Source organism: Tripterygium wilfordii, chromosome 17 (assembly GCF_013401445.1).
Source record: "Tripterygium wilfordii isolate XIE 37 chromosome 17, ASM1340144v1, whole genome shotgun sequence".
In the NCBI taxonomy this organism is placed as follows: domain Eukaryota; kingdom Viridiplantae; phylum Streptophyta; class Magnoliopsida; order Celastrales; family Celastraceae; genus Tripterygium; species Tripterygium wilfordii.
The window spans coordinates 13,673,874-13,691,063 of NC_052248.1; the positions used below are offsets into that span (position 1 = coordinate 13,673,874).

Here is a 17,190-nt window from a genome sequence, read left to right on the forward strand (position 1 = left end):
CTCTTTCTTCTCCATCTCCATCTCCATCTCTTGTGCGAGGGTTGTTATCTTATTATTGTTTCTTACTCACTATTATTATTATTATTATTATTATTTGGCGAGTCTATTAGACTATTTTGCAGTCAAAGCAAAAAAAATATTCCTTTGGGTAGTCTTAACAATTGAATTCATTAGACTATTGTGCAGTCAAAACAAAAAAATTATTAATTGGGTAGTCTTTAACAATTCATTAGAGACTATTTTGCAGTAAAAACAAACAAGGTTAGTGCAAACTATTGTTTCATGACTTTCATCAAACTAACTAATTGTATTCATGACTTTCATCAAAATATGGTGCACAAAAACATAGGGAGAGAGCAGAATTAAATACCCTTTTATCTTGTCCAAACAATACAAGTGTGACTAGGCAGGCAAGTTGTAGGATTCAACAAACAAACCTGAATAAATTAATAGGAGTAATTGCAAAATGTTCATGCTCCACCTCCTCACACAACTTAAAACAATGGATCCGTATTCAAGGTATAATAAAACTCAAAACAAGTTTCACACCCAATTTCAGAAACCCTGCTGCCCAATAAGTACTCACAATGTACAAATCATATCCATCTACATCAAAAAAAAATGCAGTAAACCACTGTCATTGTGATTTCAAATAGGGACTACTCTCTTTCTTTCTTTCTTTCTTTAGTTTATTTTTGCTTGTCTTTATTCCTGAAGATAAATAAGCGCCAACAATTGCACAACTCAATCCAAGGGAATGCTGCATTCCTGACATCAACAAACACCACCACCAGCCATCATCAGATTTTGGCTCCAATCGTTACTCACCCTTTTGCACAATGCCATTCTCATTCAAGTACTCGACAAATTCATCGATAAGATAAGGCCAAGCACCTTCAGCATCATAATTTGATAGCGAAGGATTTACAATCTGCATATTCAGAAGCAATCAGGAAATATAAGTCTTATCATGACAGTATCAATCAAATCAGAGTAAATCCAATTCAAGGCATATGAAAGATTAAACAACTAAAAACTCATTCCTCTCTCAAGTGAATTTAAACACTTGATCTACAGCTTGTGGCTGTGAACTTAACCAATGCCTAAGTCATATTATTGTATGGATTTTTGAAGACAGGTATTCATAGATAGACTGGTTGCCACATATAAGTGTGATGAGCTACCAACAACTCCTTAGCCGAGGTGGTCAAGGCATATACTCGAATTGGGTTAGTCCCCACTCCCGCTTACCTATCAAAAACAATTGATGAGTTAAAACAAGCATTTTGATGCTTCAGATCTTACCCTTGCAAATTCCAGTAATTGAGACCAAGTGTCTCTAGAGATCGCTTTGTTATGCTTCTCCTGAAATATGAGGTAACAAAAGATAAAAGTAAAAAAGCAAGGAACAAATAATTATTGAACGCATAAAGATAATACATCCACACATATGGAGTTGACAGCACCAATTCGGCAGCATGCATTACTACGATATGCAAATTCACCTACAATTTAAAATTGGGTATTGGAATTTCTGTCATAGTCTCCAGTAAAGGATCTTGGGGATTTTGAGCAGAAAACTTTCATATAAATGATAAATGTAATACTATTCGAAGCAAAAACCAGCTAGGATACTGAAAAAAATTAAACAACTCTTCATCTCGGCAAAAAATTAGTGACGGAAACTGCATTGGACACTTCAGATAACCATAAACAAAGACATCTACTTGGCACAGACATTCAGGGATATCCATAACAGGTCCGATGTATGGCACATAAATGGTAAGATGTAAAAGATAAAGGACACTAGTTTAAAATAGAGTATTCCATGAAATAATTACAGATACAACTCAATGCTTCAAATCACACAACCCTTTAAGATTGGCTCAATTCCAGAGAATGTAATATGTCACTTGGTCAGAAAGCCTCTCTGCAGACATGCAAGCAAGAGTCAAAGCACTTGAACATTGCCTTAGCTCGTACGATAAACATTGCATGTGCAGGGCAATCCAATACATGTTAATTCAAGTTACAAGACAGGCTACTTTCAAAGAGCACCATCTTCAACCACGAATTGATAAATTAAAATGGACACTTCAAAATGCTACCTGTAAGAACTGACACCAGTGATCAACCAATGGCCACTGCTTTTCAGCAAACAGTAACTGCCACATTCCAATTGCCGTATCTAATGCCAATGACTTCTGACCCTGGAATACCACAGAGACATCAGCTTATTGCACATGAAAAAGATGAGTACAATATGTCAATAATATATTGCTAGAAGAAACCAGATCAATGTGCAATTTGAAATTATAATCTGAGACTATGTCTCAGATTTTACAATGGTAAAAATCACCAGTCCAAAAGCAGAGTAAATAAGAATTTGAACACACTTGTAACTTCAAAAAGTGTTCAATAATAATTATAATGACCCACCCAATGCATGAATATATCTAATCAAAATTGCCATGAAGGCATTGCACACTAACACACACGAGAGAGAGAGAGAGAGAGAAGAGAGCAGGACTAGCATGCACGGAGTTTTGCTTTTGATTATGGATCTTGGTATATGAATTAGCACCACTTATTCACCAATTTGCAGTATATCGAATTTGCACCACTTATTCCCCAATTTGCAGTATATCAACTAATTTTTAGTTAACTTGACCTCTACTTCTGGGTTCTCTTAAGCACTCCCAATCCATGCGTTCACAGGTTTCATCACATTGAAGGTTTATTAGCAACATAACTCGACATCTTGCATCAGCAAAAATCATGTCTCTATGGATTCCACCTTCACATTCGTAAATTTTAGAGTACCCTTTCACCTTATTAGCATCCTCCTCAGGAATATAAGTTATCAGCAATGGTTCGGGCAGCCCACTTGATCACACAAATAGAAGGGACGATGTATGCAGCCTTACCCTCATAAGCTGACAGGATGTTTCCATGATTTGAACCTGACCTTTGTAGGTTGTATCAAGCAACTCTACCACTAGGCTACAGGTTTCTCCATAACGAAATTTTAGCGAAGTACAAGAAATAATTCCTTTGGTTATATTTTTTAGGACAGTGGCTTGAATGATTGATGTAGGAGTAGGACACAATTTTTTGTTTGCCCCAAGATGCAGAACACTTACATGCAAGTTAGAGCTGACTTCTATATCTAAGACACATCCTACTTTAGCATTTTCACCAGAGAAATAGTTAAATAATTAACCATTTGAATGATAGATATGAGCCTTTTAGAGGAATCTTCAAGAATATATACCAAGAAGAATCAATATGCATCATACAAGTACCTTTTCCTTTGCCCAGCCAAAAGCAAAATTATAAATTTCACGGAACTTTTCTGCACAATCAAATCAGCAGATATAATCTCAGAACAAAAGCATAAAAGATGGACCAAGAGTAACAAAGAAGCGGATCACATGAAATATGTAACGTTAAATATATTCCTAAGGTAACTGCTAATAATATAAGAAACCATGCATACGTTCATCTTTTAACTCGGAGCGCATGAATGGTATTCTTTCACGGAACTTGTCCAAAGAATCTATCCTGCCATCAGAAATGTTTATCCTTCAACAAGTTCTAAATGATACTAGTCTCAAGCTATTAATGAAATAATATAAGTACTTATAGATTTACCCTAGTGACTGTAATCCACCGACGAACTCCTGCTTGGAAAATTCACACATTGCTGCAGCCTTCATATGCCATGAAACAACCAACTGCAGCACAGGACAACAGATCATATCATAAGGAAACCAAGCAAATGACTATCAGAAACAATTTCCCTTCCAGATAAAAATTCCACCAGAAATATTGCCAAAGGAGATTCAAGGTCTGAAAAGGTATATTCAAGAGCATAAAAACAAGTATTACTAATGGTTTACAAGAGTTGATGAAGCCTTCACATCTTTATTTTGCCTGCATTCACAACTAGAGAAATAGAATAAAAAGTTCTTTACCGGCCTGGCTGAACCAAGCATTAAAAACAAACATATTCGCACATTATTTCGTTCAAAGTACCTGTACACCTATTCGTAGAAAACATGCAAAGCTTCTATCAATGTAGTAGCATTATTACAAACGAGAATCTAAAAGTGCGACCTTCTTCGTGGCTTAGACAAAAGATTGATGAGTGATAAGAACGTCCCGACCCAACCCATACCACCAGCCATATTGTCCGCTTTGGGCTGAGACCCTCACGGATTTGTCCCTCTAGGCTCAAAGACACACTAGAGAGCCGGTCCAGTCAAATGGTCCCCATCGAGTGAGCCCCACTACAGGTGCCGAGATCAGCAGGCATGCTTGCCTTCACAGGCCCACAATGGTGTACCCACCTCTTGGAAAACCATTGGCTGATAGTTAAGGGGATTGGTCTGTTATGATATGAGTTTTAATGATGAAGTGTGCATTCTATATGTTGATCAAAATATGTGTTCTATGTTTGCTATGCATTCTTAATTATATTCTAAACTTGTTTCTATCCTTTAATGCTTTAATTTGCAAGGCTAACAAAGATCAACACATGAAGCTTTTAATCAAGCTTACAAGTCACTAAGTTTCAGGTTCCAGATTTCACTATGAATTGTCTTGTTGTTTTGGCCTTTGCTACTCTTACAAAAGTTAGCATATCACAAGTTGTCATCCTATAAAGTCAAAGCTTGCTGAAATTCAATGAATGAGTGCAGAAAAGAAAGATTAGCAACTGATTTGAAATGGCAGCTAGCAAAGCATGTTGAAAATTAAATTATAAAGACTTTCCTAGCACCTACAAACATCACATGTTCAAGTTACTGCAAAAAGTTAAAGATGGCTGCAATTGTTGAAAAGAAAAGCAATGAAGTAGGTGAAAGAGATAAGAAGTCAAAGTTGGCTGTAAAAGAAGTTGAAATTATTGAAGAGATGAAGAAATAAATGGAGAAGACAAGAAGTGAAATATAGCTGCAAATGGGAGCTGAAATCTTTCAAGATCACAAAGCCTTAAAAGTCAAAAAGGTCTAGCTCCATACAACGGTCATGTTTAGGAATTCTAGTGCATATAAATGCTTCTATATACTCCATAGAACCACACAGAACTTGATTCCAATTCTCTGAGAGTTTTACAAGCATTCAAGCCTTCATTCTTACTCAGAAAATACTCAAGCTTCATTGTACACTCCTTGATCATTATAGAGTCACTTTGTACACACAATTAAGAGTCTAAGTGCTGGTGGTTAACTTACAAAATCACAAGAAAGTGAGGATGGCACTTGGTAAGCCAAAACAGCCATTGTAAAGTGAAGTTGGCACTTTAAACAACAGCTGGTGTAAAGAGAGAGGCTTGGCTCTTCAACAAGCAAATCATAGTGGATTCAAACTCTCAAGGAGGAGCCTTGAGGAGTGGATGTAGGACTATACGTAGCCGAACCACTATAAATCTGTTTGCACTCTCTTACCCTACTCTTTACTTGTTTATTTGTGTGTGTGCTTGTTGTATTTAATTCTAGTACTTGATTCCTACTTGAACTAACCTAGACCTCAAGCTTATATTCACTAATATCAAGTTTCTATAAGATTTAAAGTAATCTGAAATCAGTAAGTTTAAACTCAAATTTGACATATTTTTAAGGGTAAAACAATTCACCCCCCCCCTCTTGTGTTACCTAGATTCTTTCATGGTCCCCCTTATAACTAGCACTTCAGACCCACATCTAAGCAATGTGGGATGTGTGTAACGATCCCTTGCTCTTACCGAGCCAACGCCTACCTATGTTGGCACCATGCAGCCACTGGGCTAGGGCCCACCCTCCTTTGGCTGCCCCTCCCAGCTCCCAAGTAGCCCCTCACGCAGCGCTGCTCAGCCCAGCCCAGACTACGTTGGCACTATGCACCCATTTCTCAGATAGTGCAGTTGACAATGCCAGCTCAGTTACTTACCAAAAAAAAGCCAGATCAGTTGAGCTATAAGAGTCAAACCCCGGGTAAACTGAAGGACGTGTGATCAGGAAGTCAAGAAATTCCTTTATGTTTAGAGAGTCAAATACAGACAAAAATTTCCATAAATATCATCTCCGTGCATCAAAATTTTCCAAAAGACCAAAATTAAATTTTGTTTAAAGTAAAAACTTCCTTGAGGAAATTGGGGAAAATCACTATATTGTATACATTGTAAAAGGACTTATAAGCGGATATAAACATATAAATTGTTCTTTGAAAGAATAAACAAATACATACCGTAACGATATCTTGAGGATCGACCTGCCGCAAAGAAAGGCTCAAATGTTATTCAAAACTAAAATGAAATGACTTAGCTACCTCCAGAATGGTGCAAAACACACCAGAAAGTCTAATAAAATACATTGGCAACAAACATAATATGTGTACCCAAACGATCACTTTGGAAGTTTAAACAGCACAGGGATCAACAATATCACATAGATGCCAATTGAATAGTCACCTGGAGATCACTACAAAGAAGACTTATACCATCAGCAAGTATCATATCGAGATAAGGGTCTGCAAAACACATGAAAATCAAAGCTCAGTAAACACAAATACCATAATCTATTTCCTTGTACAATTGGGAAAAAAATGCAGATACTAGAGAAACCATGTGAAAGAGCAACTTTTCTCTGTGACCATATCCTCCATTTATCAGTTACCCACTTGACTACGGGATGAAAATTAAATCTAGTCATGAGACTCGAACGTTTATCAAGTAGCAAGATCCAAGCAAACAGCACTAAGTAATAGAGACGATGGGTAGCTAATGGTAAGCGTATTGAAAATTTCTTGTAAAACTACTACAATTTTAGCTTCTCCCCCTCCTCTTTGGCCTTTGAATGCAAAAAAAATAGAAAAATCCTGCCAGCAATCTTCTTCCAAATTATCTAGGTAGTTGCCACTTGCCAGTGATTTAGTCTTGAAAACCTTTATTGTAGTTCGGCTGTAACCCAACTGACTCCTAGCATTAAGTTCTACCATTGACAATGTGCTTGGTCTGTTTATGCAGTAAAAGACTACTTACAAGACTATACATTCTACAATTCCAAGTATAGAAATTCTGAAATTCTGGAGAAAAGCAAGCTTAAAGACTTGGGGGGGGGGGGGGGGGGGGAGTTATTTTCCATTAGCAAATCAAGGGATTTCTATCATTGTTTGCCAAGTCCAACATATGAGTAATATGACTAACTAGCAGCCACTAGTCAACATCTAGCAACAAAAACCACAGGAAACCACGACCACCCCTAGGTCAAACACTTTTGACCTTACCAAGTATCAGAAAACATCCAATCATAATTTCTCTCATTATTTAGAGGTCCATTCGTAGAAAATATAAAAGATGTGAACTTACGCAACAGTGATCAATGAACTTAGCAGCTTGTTTCTGGACAATGTTATGTATTACAATACCACCACCAAGATTCAAGGCTATCTAGAGACAAATTAGATGCGGCTTTGTGAATTTTTAAAGTGATTTCTAAAGTCTTTCATTTCACTCTCAATGGACATAAAAAGGGAATGAAAATAAGTACAAGATTGTGGGACAAATAGTAAGTGCAAAGCCATATCTTGCCTTTATATCTATTGTAAAGCTCTTCCAAATGTCTAGTGTCAGTAAGGGTTTGGATTTGGGATCGACTGTAGAACATATCAAATGCTCCTTCAAGATGCCAATCACTTGCCTTAAGAACTTGAAGAGCAACCTTTTCACTGCATCAAACATGTTGGATTACAGATAAATAAATAAAAAAATTGCAAGTACACCAAAATAAGACTATCTTGCTCATATCATGCAGACACATATACATATTAAATTTGTTAGTTTAAGAAGACGCAGTCCACTCCATAAGAACGAAATACATAAAAGTTATTAACAAACAGCAAAATGTGCACCTTGCATTATTTTTGTAATTTGTGAACGCAAAAGAAACTTTATTAAGGGGCAAAAAGGCAGATGCAACCCAAAGATACGAATCGCACATTGCATTCAGTCAATAGCAACTCCTTTAACAGCTAGGCCTTGAAATAGAGATATGTCACCAATGGGCCACTCAAGTGATTAATGACAGTTCAAAACAAGTATGAAATTGTGTTTGATAACTAATGAATTACCAGCTACTAGCCTATCAAAGCTCAAACACCTACAGTAAAGCTGATTGTTGATTAAGAAGTCTAAGATTTTTCCGTCCGAAGTCTAAGATTTTTCCGTCCACAACTGGTTTTCTCACTATTGTCGAGACTCGAGACATTTTAAAGACAAAACAACATGCAATAGCTACACCATGTGGCAGCCGTAAAACTTTTTGCTGCCAAGAGCAAGTGCATGGGTCCATGACCTCATTGACCTGAGACTGTCACAAACCACAACCAACAACCAACAAGCAGAAATGACCTCTATGAAGAGGCCGGAGAGGCAGCTTTGATGCTGGTCAAGGCTAAAGGACGCTGTAGAAGCATTTTGATCGAAATAAAAATTTAAAATTAATTAAACATCTAAAATTTGCATATGAATTAGAGAGAAAATAAATCTATGCAAACTTTATCATGATGCTCATCGAAACCTTGATCCTAAACAATTTTTGGTCATCCATACAAATTCAAACACAAAATAGTTGGAATCCACCTTCACCATTCATTACTATCTAAATCTACACATAGAATAACCCTGTAAATTACATGGCCCTCCTTATCAGGTGCATTGAACTTTGTTCTTGTAGCTCTCTCATCTCTTTGTAGTATCTCCTATTTGAAACCCTGCCCGCCAGTGCACCAATACTCTACATTATACATGTTTAAACATCTTACATGATTTCCTGCAACTTATCTTCGAGCGGTGATACTCCTACCCTAGATTTAATAAATAATAATATAATTTTTCATAGCTTGAAACAGTATTGAGCATAAAACCCATTCGTAAAATTACAGGCCCAACTCATTGCTATTCAAAAAGCTAAAGATTGATAGTTCAATTTAGGTTCAACACAACACCCATATACTAGTGCGAATAAAATTGCGGACATAAAGGATCTCTCAAACGATTCTTCTTCACATTAAATTGTCAATTTATTGTTTATCATCATTCATCAACCAAAAAATCACAAAAGGCAAATCATTTCATCTCAACTAACTACCGAGAAAAGAAGACGTTTTTTGGGGAGGAGGGTAATGACGAATGGACAAACGCAGAGATAACAATGGCAAAACTAATGTGGGTGCCAATTCGAGGCAGTTGTTAAGTCAAGCTTGTGAGATGCCAACTACTAGACAAGTAACGTTATCATGTGACTGCTTTTACCATTCAATATAATCAAACCTAACATCAATGATTCCAAATCAGAATCTAAAAAATGTAACTTTAACCCCTCCAGGCTACAGCAATAAGTGTTTCGTCAAACAGAATCAACTTCTTTCGACCATTATCCATGAGTAGCCTTAGGACACAGCTAACTAGCATACTCTAGCAAAACAACGGCTTAATGAAAATTGATCTTTTTAACAGGTAAAACCCACTATATTGACATCAAGTATTGAACAACTGAACAGACAAACCACCACGAGACTGAAATATTTTATCCAATTTTCAAGCCAGATGTTATTTGATATGACTTTAACCAATGTCCAATTGGACAGTTATATATTAAATATAGATTAGATATGTGCATTATATTAAATATAGACTAGATATGTGCATTATATTAACGTACAATGGTTTCCAAAATTACTATTACCATAAATGTTATTTTTTTAGAAACTACCACTAATATTCATGTAAATGGAAAGATTCTTTCCTAGGAAACCGATTTCTAATATTCTTTTCGGCATTCACTAGTTGAATGAGTACATGGTTCACTAAGCTTATGCTTTAACATTTCTTTTTTTGAAAGGAAAAACTTTACTACCAGCAGTAGCACCGAGGGGGTGCAACCCAAAGATAGCCGAGATGGCTAGGCTTATGCTTTAACATCATTTTTCTCTAGAGCGATTCAACCCAGGAAAAGAGTCTCCCAAGTATTGAGCATTATAAGAGCATTTTCAGATCTTGATTGACAAACGCATACCGTTTTGGGAATGTTCCTCCAACGCAGTTGCTTCGTTCAACAAATTATGAGTTAAGTACAGAAGAGATACAACATCTAATTATGAGGTTACCTTGCTCCGGTTATAGTCATAAACTGCTGGACTTTGTCACGGTGGCCTCTACCCAACTTGTGCTGCCCATAAGGAAACGAGAGATGTACCAATCAAACACATGCATACCACAATAAATGACATTTGACGAAAAAGCCAATTAAAGTTAAAAGTTTACTGTCGAATGCACCAGTGTAATCAAAGAATCATTTTCACTCATGCCTAACCATATGAAGGTATCTTGATACATAAAACAGCAAAGGATGAGCATCAATCCAAAATTTATTTATTTTTTCCTTTGTCTTCTAAGGGCTATATAAGATACTATGATGTCACCAAATTCATCAAAATAGTATTTCTCACTCTACCGGTCCTTAAAAGATTCAACTTTGAGCTATCAAATCACTTAGCATGAAATGTTAGTATACTTCAAAGCAAAACAAACAAAGTTGTATAATTTTAGTTCATGCGCGGCGTTGTTGATGTTCATAGTGAGCGTTCTCTTTTCCTCAACTTTCCGAGCACCCAATCAGAGACTCCAGCGAATAAAAATTAATAATTGTTCAAACTCGAATTCACAGAACAAGGGACACCCATCTAATTATATTCAGCAAAACTGATTTCAACTTCATGTATCCACTAACAGAGAAACCCACAAAGAAATCACAAAAAAAGACAAGTACTTTATACCAAAAGCACAAAGAGAGGGAAGCAATAGCAGAGGAATGAGTAACTAACCATCTTGGAAGACGATGTTGATGTAAGACCCCTAATACTCTCTGCAAATCAAGCTGTGACAGTCGAATGAGAACTTCAATTAGGGATTGTGTTTTTGGTTCTGGTATAGATCGTATTTCGTGGGCTATTTTTTTGGCCTTTCTTTCCTTTTTTCCAATTAAGAGAGGAAAGAGAATGAGCCGTTCTTCTCTTCTGTCAATTTTAGGGGTCTGAAATCTGAATACACCGGGCGTTCTTAAGCTACTGTTGGTAGGCAGTTCCTTAATTAATGGCTCGACTAGAGTTGACGAGCCAAGCTTGAATCTTTTTGAGGCCTGTTCGTTAGACGGACCAAACTCGACAAACTGGATGACATCTTTTTTTACCAAAATAATAATATGTGTTCATAATTTTAATTTTATTATACATAATATCATTTAATATAAAATGATCTCCACATTTGTTCTCATATTACTTAGATTATGGACAATTATGAAAAGCTTCTACTTTTTTATCCTATAAAATAAAATACTCCTATTTTTAGGTTGAAATTGACACGTCTTGAATATTATTTATTTTCGATAGCACTTATCATCCATAAAATTACCATCCATAATCATCCATAAACATGTGGCATGCCACATATGAAACATGACATGGCTAATTCAAAATCATTTGATAAAAAAAGGTGCTCTCTCACACACACATATATATATATATATATAAGTCCTTTTTCAAATATCCACTTTTCTCTTACATGATATCACTTTCTTTTACCTTCTCTTTTATTAATTGAAATTTTAAAACATTTTTTTCTCAAAATACATATTAGATTTCGGGAAAAAAAATTACATATTTGGAATCAACATGCAAAACTCTTTCCAACGAGACTCATTGTCGATATGTTTTACCAGATCATTCTTAATTACACTATTTTCATAAATAGTGTAATAAGATCTATAACACTACAAACAATGTAATAACAATTTATAATACTAAAAAAATAATAAAAATACATTGTTCTTCAAAGAAGGATAAATCATTATTTTCTATATATTTACTTAAATTACATTGTTTTTTTTATAGCATGAGAAACCTCATTATTGATTTTTAAAACATTTAAATTATTTGTATAGAATGAGAAATTCCACTATTTTATTACATTGTTCTTGATCTACACAGATCTTTATGACATTGTTTCGGTCTCTTATTACATTGTTTACGCATCTTATTACACTGTTTAAGCTTCTTATTACGTTGTTTGTTGGTTTTTGGTTCACATGACTTGGCTGAAGCAAGAGTATGCTCAAGCTACTGCAATCTATCACGTGGAATTCTTTTGCTGGATGTTTCTCTTTGGCTTGAAATTTTTTAATTTCAATCTTTATTGTTTTCACTTTTCTAGCCCTATCTTGTTCTTTGACTCATTGAGAAATTTCATTATTTTATTACATTGTTTTTGACAACATATACATTTATTTTATTACATTGTTCATCTTCTTATTACATTGTTTAAGTATTTTATTACATTGTTAAAATATTTTATTACTTAACAAGTAGACCCCAAAATTCACAACACCAACACCCATACCTCTCTTTACACTCCATCTCCCCCGAGCCACATCAAACCATCTACCCAACAAACAAACCAAAAATCTACCAAAGCAATGGCTTATTCGTACTCCATAGGTCATCATTACCAAAACTAAGATACAGAAGAGTCATTAGATTCAGAACCAGTCAATGTTGGGTCATCGATCACCCATGGAGCCCTCGTCAATTTCTAGAGCGTACCTAGTGTTCACTGTTCAGGAGCTCTCCAAGGAAAACATTATCAAGATCTCACCTCGGCATGTGAAAAATTACTATCCTTCCATCTTCCTTGACAATTATTCAGAGTTTCCTTCAGAACAACCACTCTTCTCTTAAGATCCATATCTTAGATCTACCATCCATTTCTTTCCAGATTCATATATGCAACCAAGAACTATCACCCATTTTTTACCATATCCAGATCTAAGTCCATCAAAGGAGGGATAAAACAAAGAAGAGAGAGAATAGAGGGGAGAGAGAGAGAGAGACGATGGGTAGAGAGAGTAATGGAGAGGATAGAGATAGACGGAGGGAGAGGGATAGAGAGAATAAAAAGATAGATTGGAGAGAGAAATACAATTATAATAAAATTGAAACTTTCAAAATTGACATGTTCAAGCCACATCAGTTATGGGCAATTATGTATATTTACTTTATGGGAGATAAGAGTTTTTGATTTCTTTTTGATACAAAACATTTTGATTATTCCTAAACAAATTTCAATTTGTGATATTTTCATCAAGTGTGTAAATATGCTCATTTTTTCGTCTTTCTAAAAAAATCATCTATGAACATAACTTTTTAATGTATAATTGTTGAAAAATAAAGACAATAGAGATTAAAATATGAAGCTCACTCCCTATATTTAAAACTTTTGAATTTGGTCAAGTAAGTTTAACATTCAAAAAATGAATGATAAGAACAACAAAACATTGGGGAATTTTTTTTTTTTTAAAAAAAGAGGGTCCATGGCTTTTTGTGAAGTTCTCTTCTCTTCCCTTCTATTCCATCAATGTAAAGCTGAAGGCAAAAAGGAAAGGAGGAATTTTTTGGATGAAATTGAGTGGGAATGGCATTTCTTCTACCAAATCCTCAAAAGAAAAACAACTCTTTATTCACCAAATCTCAAAAGAAAAACAAAACCACTCTTTTTATCAGAGAAAAAAGCTACAGCTACAATATATAGAGAAGTGCAATCTGACGGGGACAACCATGTCCATGTTATATATATATATTTCTTGGAATTTGTTTAGGAAAAGGAGATTGCACTTTCTCTATATATACTGGTATGGTATGTAGCTTTTTTCTTTGATAACCTGCAAAATTCTTTCTTTTAAACAATGCTGCATTGCTGCATGCATGGTGGAATCAAGAATCAGCCTTCAACATCAATTCATATTCAATTACACCACAACTCTATAAATAAGGACAGGTGTATGTATGAATTATGACTGTCTTCACCAAACCCTAATATCTCAACACCAGAATCGTCACCGCCTGAGCCGCCAACATGTCTAACATAACCGACCACGACGGATACGCTGCCCTGAAGCTCTTCGACCAGGGCTACTCTTACACCTACGACGACGTCATCTTTCTTCCTCACTACATCGACTTCCCCACCGACGCTGTCTCCCTCTCCACCCGCCTTTCCCGAAACATTGCCCTCTCCGTCCCCTGCGTAGCCTCTCCCATGGATACTGTCACCGAACCTCACATGGCCGCCTCCATGGCCTCTATTGGTGGCATCGGGATTATCCACTCCAACGTCACTCCTTCTTCTCAGGCCGCCATGGTCCGCCATGCCAAGTCGCGCCGTCTCCCTATTTTTTCTAATCCGGTATTCGCATCCCCGGATTCACGACGTCATTTCGATGACTTTGACGATAAGAGTTCTTGTATTCTGGTCACTGAATCTGGGGCTGGCCATTCCAAGTTGTTGGGTTGTGCATGGAAACGTGATTGGCTCGATTTGAAGAATAGAGATGCAAAAGTGAGCGAATACATGCAGTCTATTGAACGTTCATCTGTCTGTGTGCCGTGGAATTGTGATTTGGGCGAGATTGACGGGATTTTGGAGGAAAAGAAGCGGGATTTTGTGGTCTTGGAGAAGGAGGATGGTGAGGTTGTCGATGTGGTAACCAAGGAGGTAGTGGAGAGGTTGAAGGGGTACCCCAGATTGTTGGGGAAGGGGAGTGTGGGACCGGACGGGAAGTGGATCGTGGGTGCGGCAATGGGAACGAGGGAGTCAGACAAGGAGAGGCTAGAGCACCTGGTGAAGGCAGGGACCAATGTGGTGGTGTTGGATAGCTCACAAGGGAACTCCATTTACCAGATTGAGATGATAAAGTATGTGAAAAGAACATATCCCGAGCTGGATGTGATAGGCGGAAATGTGGTGACGGTGGCTCAGGCAAAGAATCTGATAGAGGCTGGTGTTGATGGGTTGCGAGTTGGGATGGGGTCAGGTTCCATTTGCACCACCCAAGAAGTTTGTGCGGTTGGCAGAGGGCAGGTAAAAGGTTTCTTTTGCTTGATTCTAGTATTTGATTGTACTTAAGAACAGAGTTGTGGGTTATGGGTTCTGCTTGAATGATTAGAAAGGTGTTTATTTTAATAGTTTTTTCTTTGATAAAACACTGCCTTAAGTTTATTCCCAACTCTACTGTTACTCTATGCTGCGCCCAAATATGTAATTAAGCACTGTTTTTGATGCAAATGGACTCTTATGGTAGCTTCAACTGCTAAAAGGGTGTTAACTGCTCCATCTGTTGTCTAAAGGTGTGGTTCATTTTTATTGAGGGAAAGGTATATCTGATAGCTATGCCATTTTTTTGAAACATTGAAGACTTTTTCCCGTTTGTATATGTGCGCTCTCTTGGTGCTGCTTCATTTCTAGCTACTCAGCTGTTGTGGCTGATACCCTTGTATGCAGTAGTTGTAATGTGAGTATGTGACTGGATTCCACTTCTACATGATAGAGATTGCAACAGTAGTGAACTGTTTGTTTATGCTATTCTAATAGTTTCTGTATTAGCAATTGCATATACAAAGAACTGCTTAATAGATATCACCTTCATCTGGTAGTAATAGTGACTTTTCAAGTGGTCTTGAATTGGCCTTTTTTCTTGCTGCCTTGGCTGTGTCTCTACCTTTTCATGCATTAACATCATTTTGGCTCTTTAAAATTATCAGGCTACTGCTGTTTACAAGGTTTCATCAATCGCTGCACAAAGTGGTGTGCCCGTCATTGCTGATGGTGGGATTTCAAACTCGGGACACATTGTTAAGGCATTGGTACTTGGAGCATCAACTGTCATGATGGGAAGTTTCTTGGCTGGCAGCACCGAGGCTCCCGGGGCTTATGAGTATCAGGTATGCTATCACCATGATCAAGTAGTGTAAAAGGTTGACAGTCCTTGTACATACGTATTTCAACCCCCATCTGATGGAAAACAAATCAGTGGATTGTCTATGGGCGTTGTTTCTAGCATTTTAGCTTGACATACGAAAGTGCATGCTTTTTGCTATTTAGATTGAAGTGATTTTTTTAAGTCATATTGCTGACATAATCTCTGAAACTGTGTTGTACCAGAATGGCTGCCGGGTTAAAAAATATCGTGGCATGGGTTCTTTGGAAGCAATGACCAAAGGGAGTGATGCAAGGTACTTGGGTGATACGGCTAAGCTAAAGATTGCTCAGGGTGTTGTGGGAGCAGTTGCTGACAAAGGTTCTGTTCTGAAGTTTTTACCCTACACATTACAAGCAGTCAAGCAAGGGTTCCAGGATCTCGGTGCTTCCTCAATGGACTTGGCACATGATCTGTTAAGATCAGGGGCTCTAAGACTTGAGGTATAATCAAGATTTTGTGCTTTCCGCTGCATTACATTAATGAATATGCATGGTACATGGTGCAGGGTCGTGGCGAGTTCTTTTCTTTTTGTTGTTATTTTATCATAGAAGTTTTAGGCATATGGGAGCTGTCATATTAGTATCTCGGGTCTTGTTAATTTGACCTCTGTACAAGTATTATGATATCAATTCTCATGTAGTTATACTGTTTTCTTTTTCTTTATCTTGCACAGGTCCGCACAGGAGCGGCACAAGTTGAAGGTGGGATACATGGACTGGTTTCTTATGAAAAGAAGTACTTTTGAAGTACGCTAATGTTTGGTGCGCAGCTTCTTGGCCTTAATGTAGTATCACGAGCAGCAGTCAATGCAATCTGGGTCATTCTTGAAAGATTGAGCATGCTAATCTGCTATCAGCTCTTTATGGAGGGGTCATAAATTATCCAGAGCGTAAACTAGAATTAGACACCTTGATGGGTCTCTCACAAGGGCCAAATCTTGGGTTGTATGTGTAGCTATTGCTGTATGGCTCGATTAGGTGAGACGTATATCTGAGTTTTATAGAATGGAAGATGTCATGGATCAATAAGTATTATTGTGATGCATGTATTTTTATGTCGAACCAAAGTATTTGAATCAGTAATGTATTTTTATATTGTTGTAATAAGATGAATTCAATTGTTTACTTGATGAATCTGGTATATAATTAAGTCTTGGTATGAACATGCGTGGTTGCTGTATCATCAGAGGCAGTGGGAGAATCAATGTTTACTGCATTGAGCATCATGTCCAGTGAAGTGAATCCATCCCCATCCATTTAAAATAGATGCAACACTTGGACCACATATGTTTCAGAACAATTCCTTGCAGGCTCTCTCAACTACGCTATCCTTCTCCAGCAAC

General features: G+C 37.0%; 2 protein-coding genes across 2 annotated transcripts; one reads left to right on the top strand and one right to left on the bottom strand.

Moving 5' to 3' along the window:
- Nucleotides 1-418: 418 nt before the first annotated feature.
- LOC119982799 (DCN1-like protein 2) lies at nt 419-11,135 on the bottom strand. Its single transcript, XM_038826368.1, has 11 exons — nt 10,864-11,135; nt 10,147-10,208; nt 7,571-7,707; nt 6,452-6,510; nt 6,229-6,252; nt 3,655-3,737; nt 3,500-3,564; nt 3,306-3,355; nt 2,109-2,210; nt 1,306-1,365; nt 419-931 (listed from the first exon to the last, which is right to left on the bottom strand). The coding sequence occupies exons 1-11, from the start codon at nt 10,864-10,866 to the stop codon at nt 821-823; spliced, it is 756 nt and encodes a 251-aa protein (XP_038682296.1). The 5' UTR covers nt 10,867-11,135; the 3' UTR covers nt 419-820.
- A 2,524-nt stretch (nt 11,136-13,659) lies between these two features.
- Nucleotides 13,660-16,974, top strand: LOC119983204 (inosine-5'-monophosphate dehydrogenase 2-like). Its single transcript, XM_038826918.1, has 4 exons — nt 13,660-14,950; nt 15,631-15,810; nt 16,031-16,288; nt 16,522-16,974. Exons 1-4 carry the CDS (start codon nt 13,946-13,948, stop codon nt 16,591-16,593), a joined length of 1,515 nt encoding a protein of 504 aa, XP_038682846.1. The 5' UTR covers nt 13,660-13,945; the 3' UTR covers nt 16,594-16,974.
- The last annotated feature ends 216 nt before the right edge of the window (nt 16,975-17,190 follow it).

Bases quoted from the DNA above. Each gene is read 5' to 3' on its own strand.
- LOC119983204 (XM_038826918.1), top strand. From the start codon at position 13,946: ATGTCTAACATAACCGACCACGACGGATACGCTGCCCTGAAGCTCTTC. The intron at 14,951-15,630 runs GTAAAAGGTTTC...TAAAATTATCAG, and splicing joins GTGCGGTTGGCAGAGGGCAG to GCTACTGCTGTTTACAAGGT. The intron at 15,811-16,030 runs GTATGCTATCAC...GTGTTGTACCAG, and splicing joins CCGGGGCTTATGAGTATCAG to AATGGCTGCCGGGTTAAAAA.
- LOC119982799 (XM_038826368.1), bottom strand. The intron at 6,253-6,451 runs GTGACTATTCAA...TCTTTGCGGCAG, and splicing joins TTCTTTGTAGTGATCTCCAG to GTCGATCCTCAAGATATCGT. The intron at 3,738-6,228 runs GTATGTATTTGT...CCTGTGCTGCAG, and splicing joins ATCCTCAAGATATCGTTACG to TTGGTTGTTTCATGGCATAT.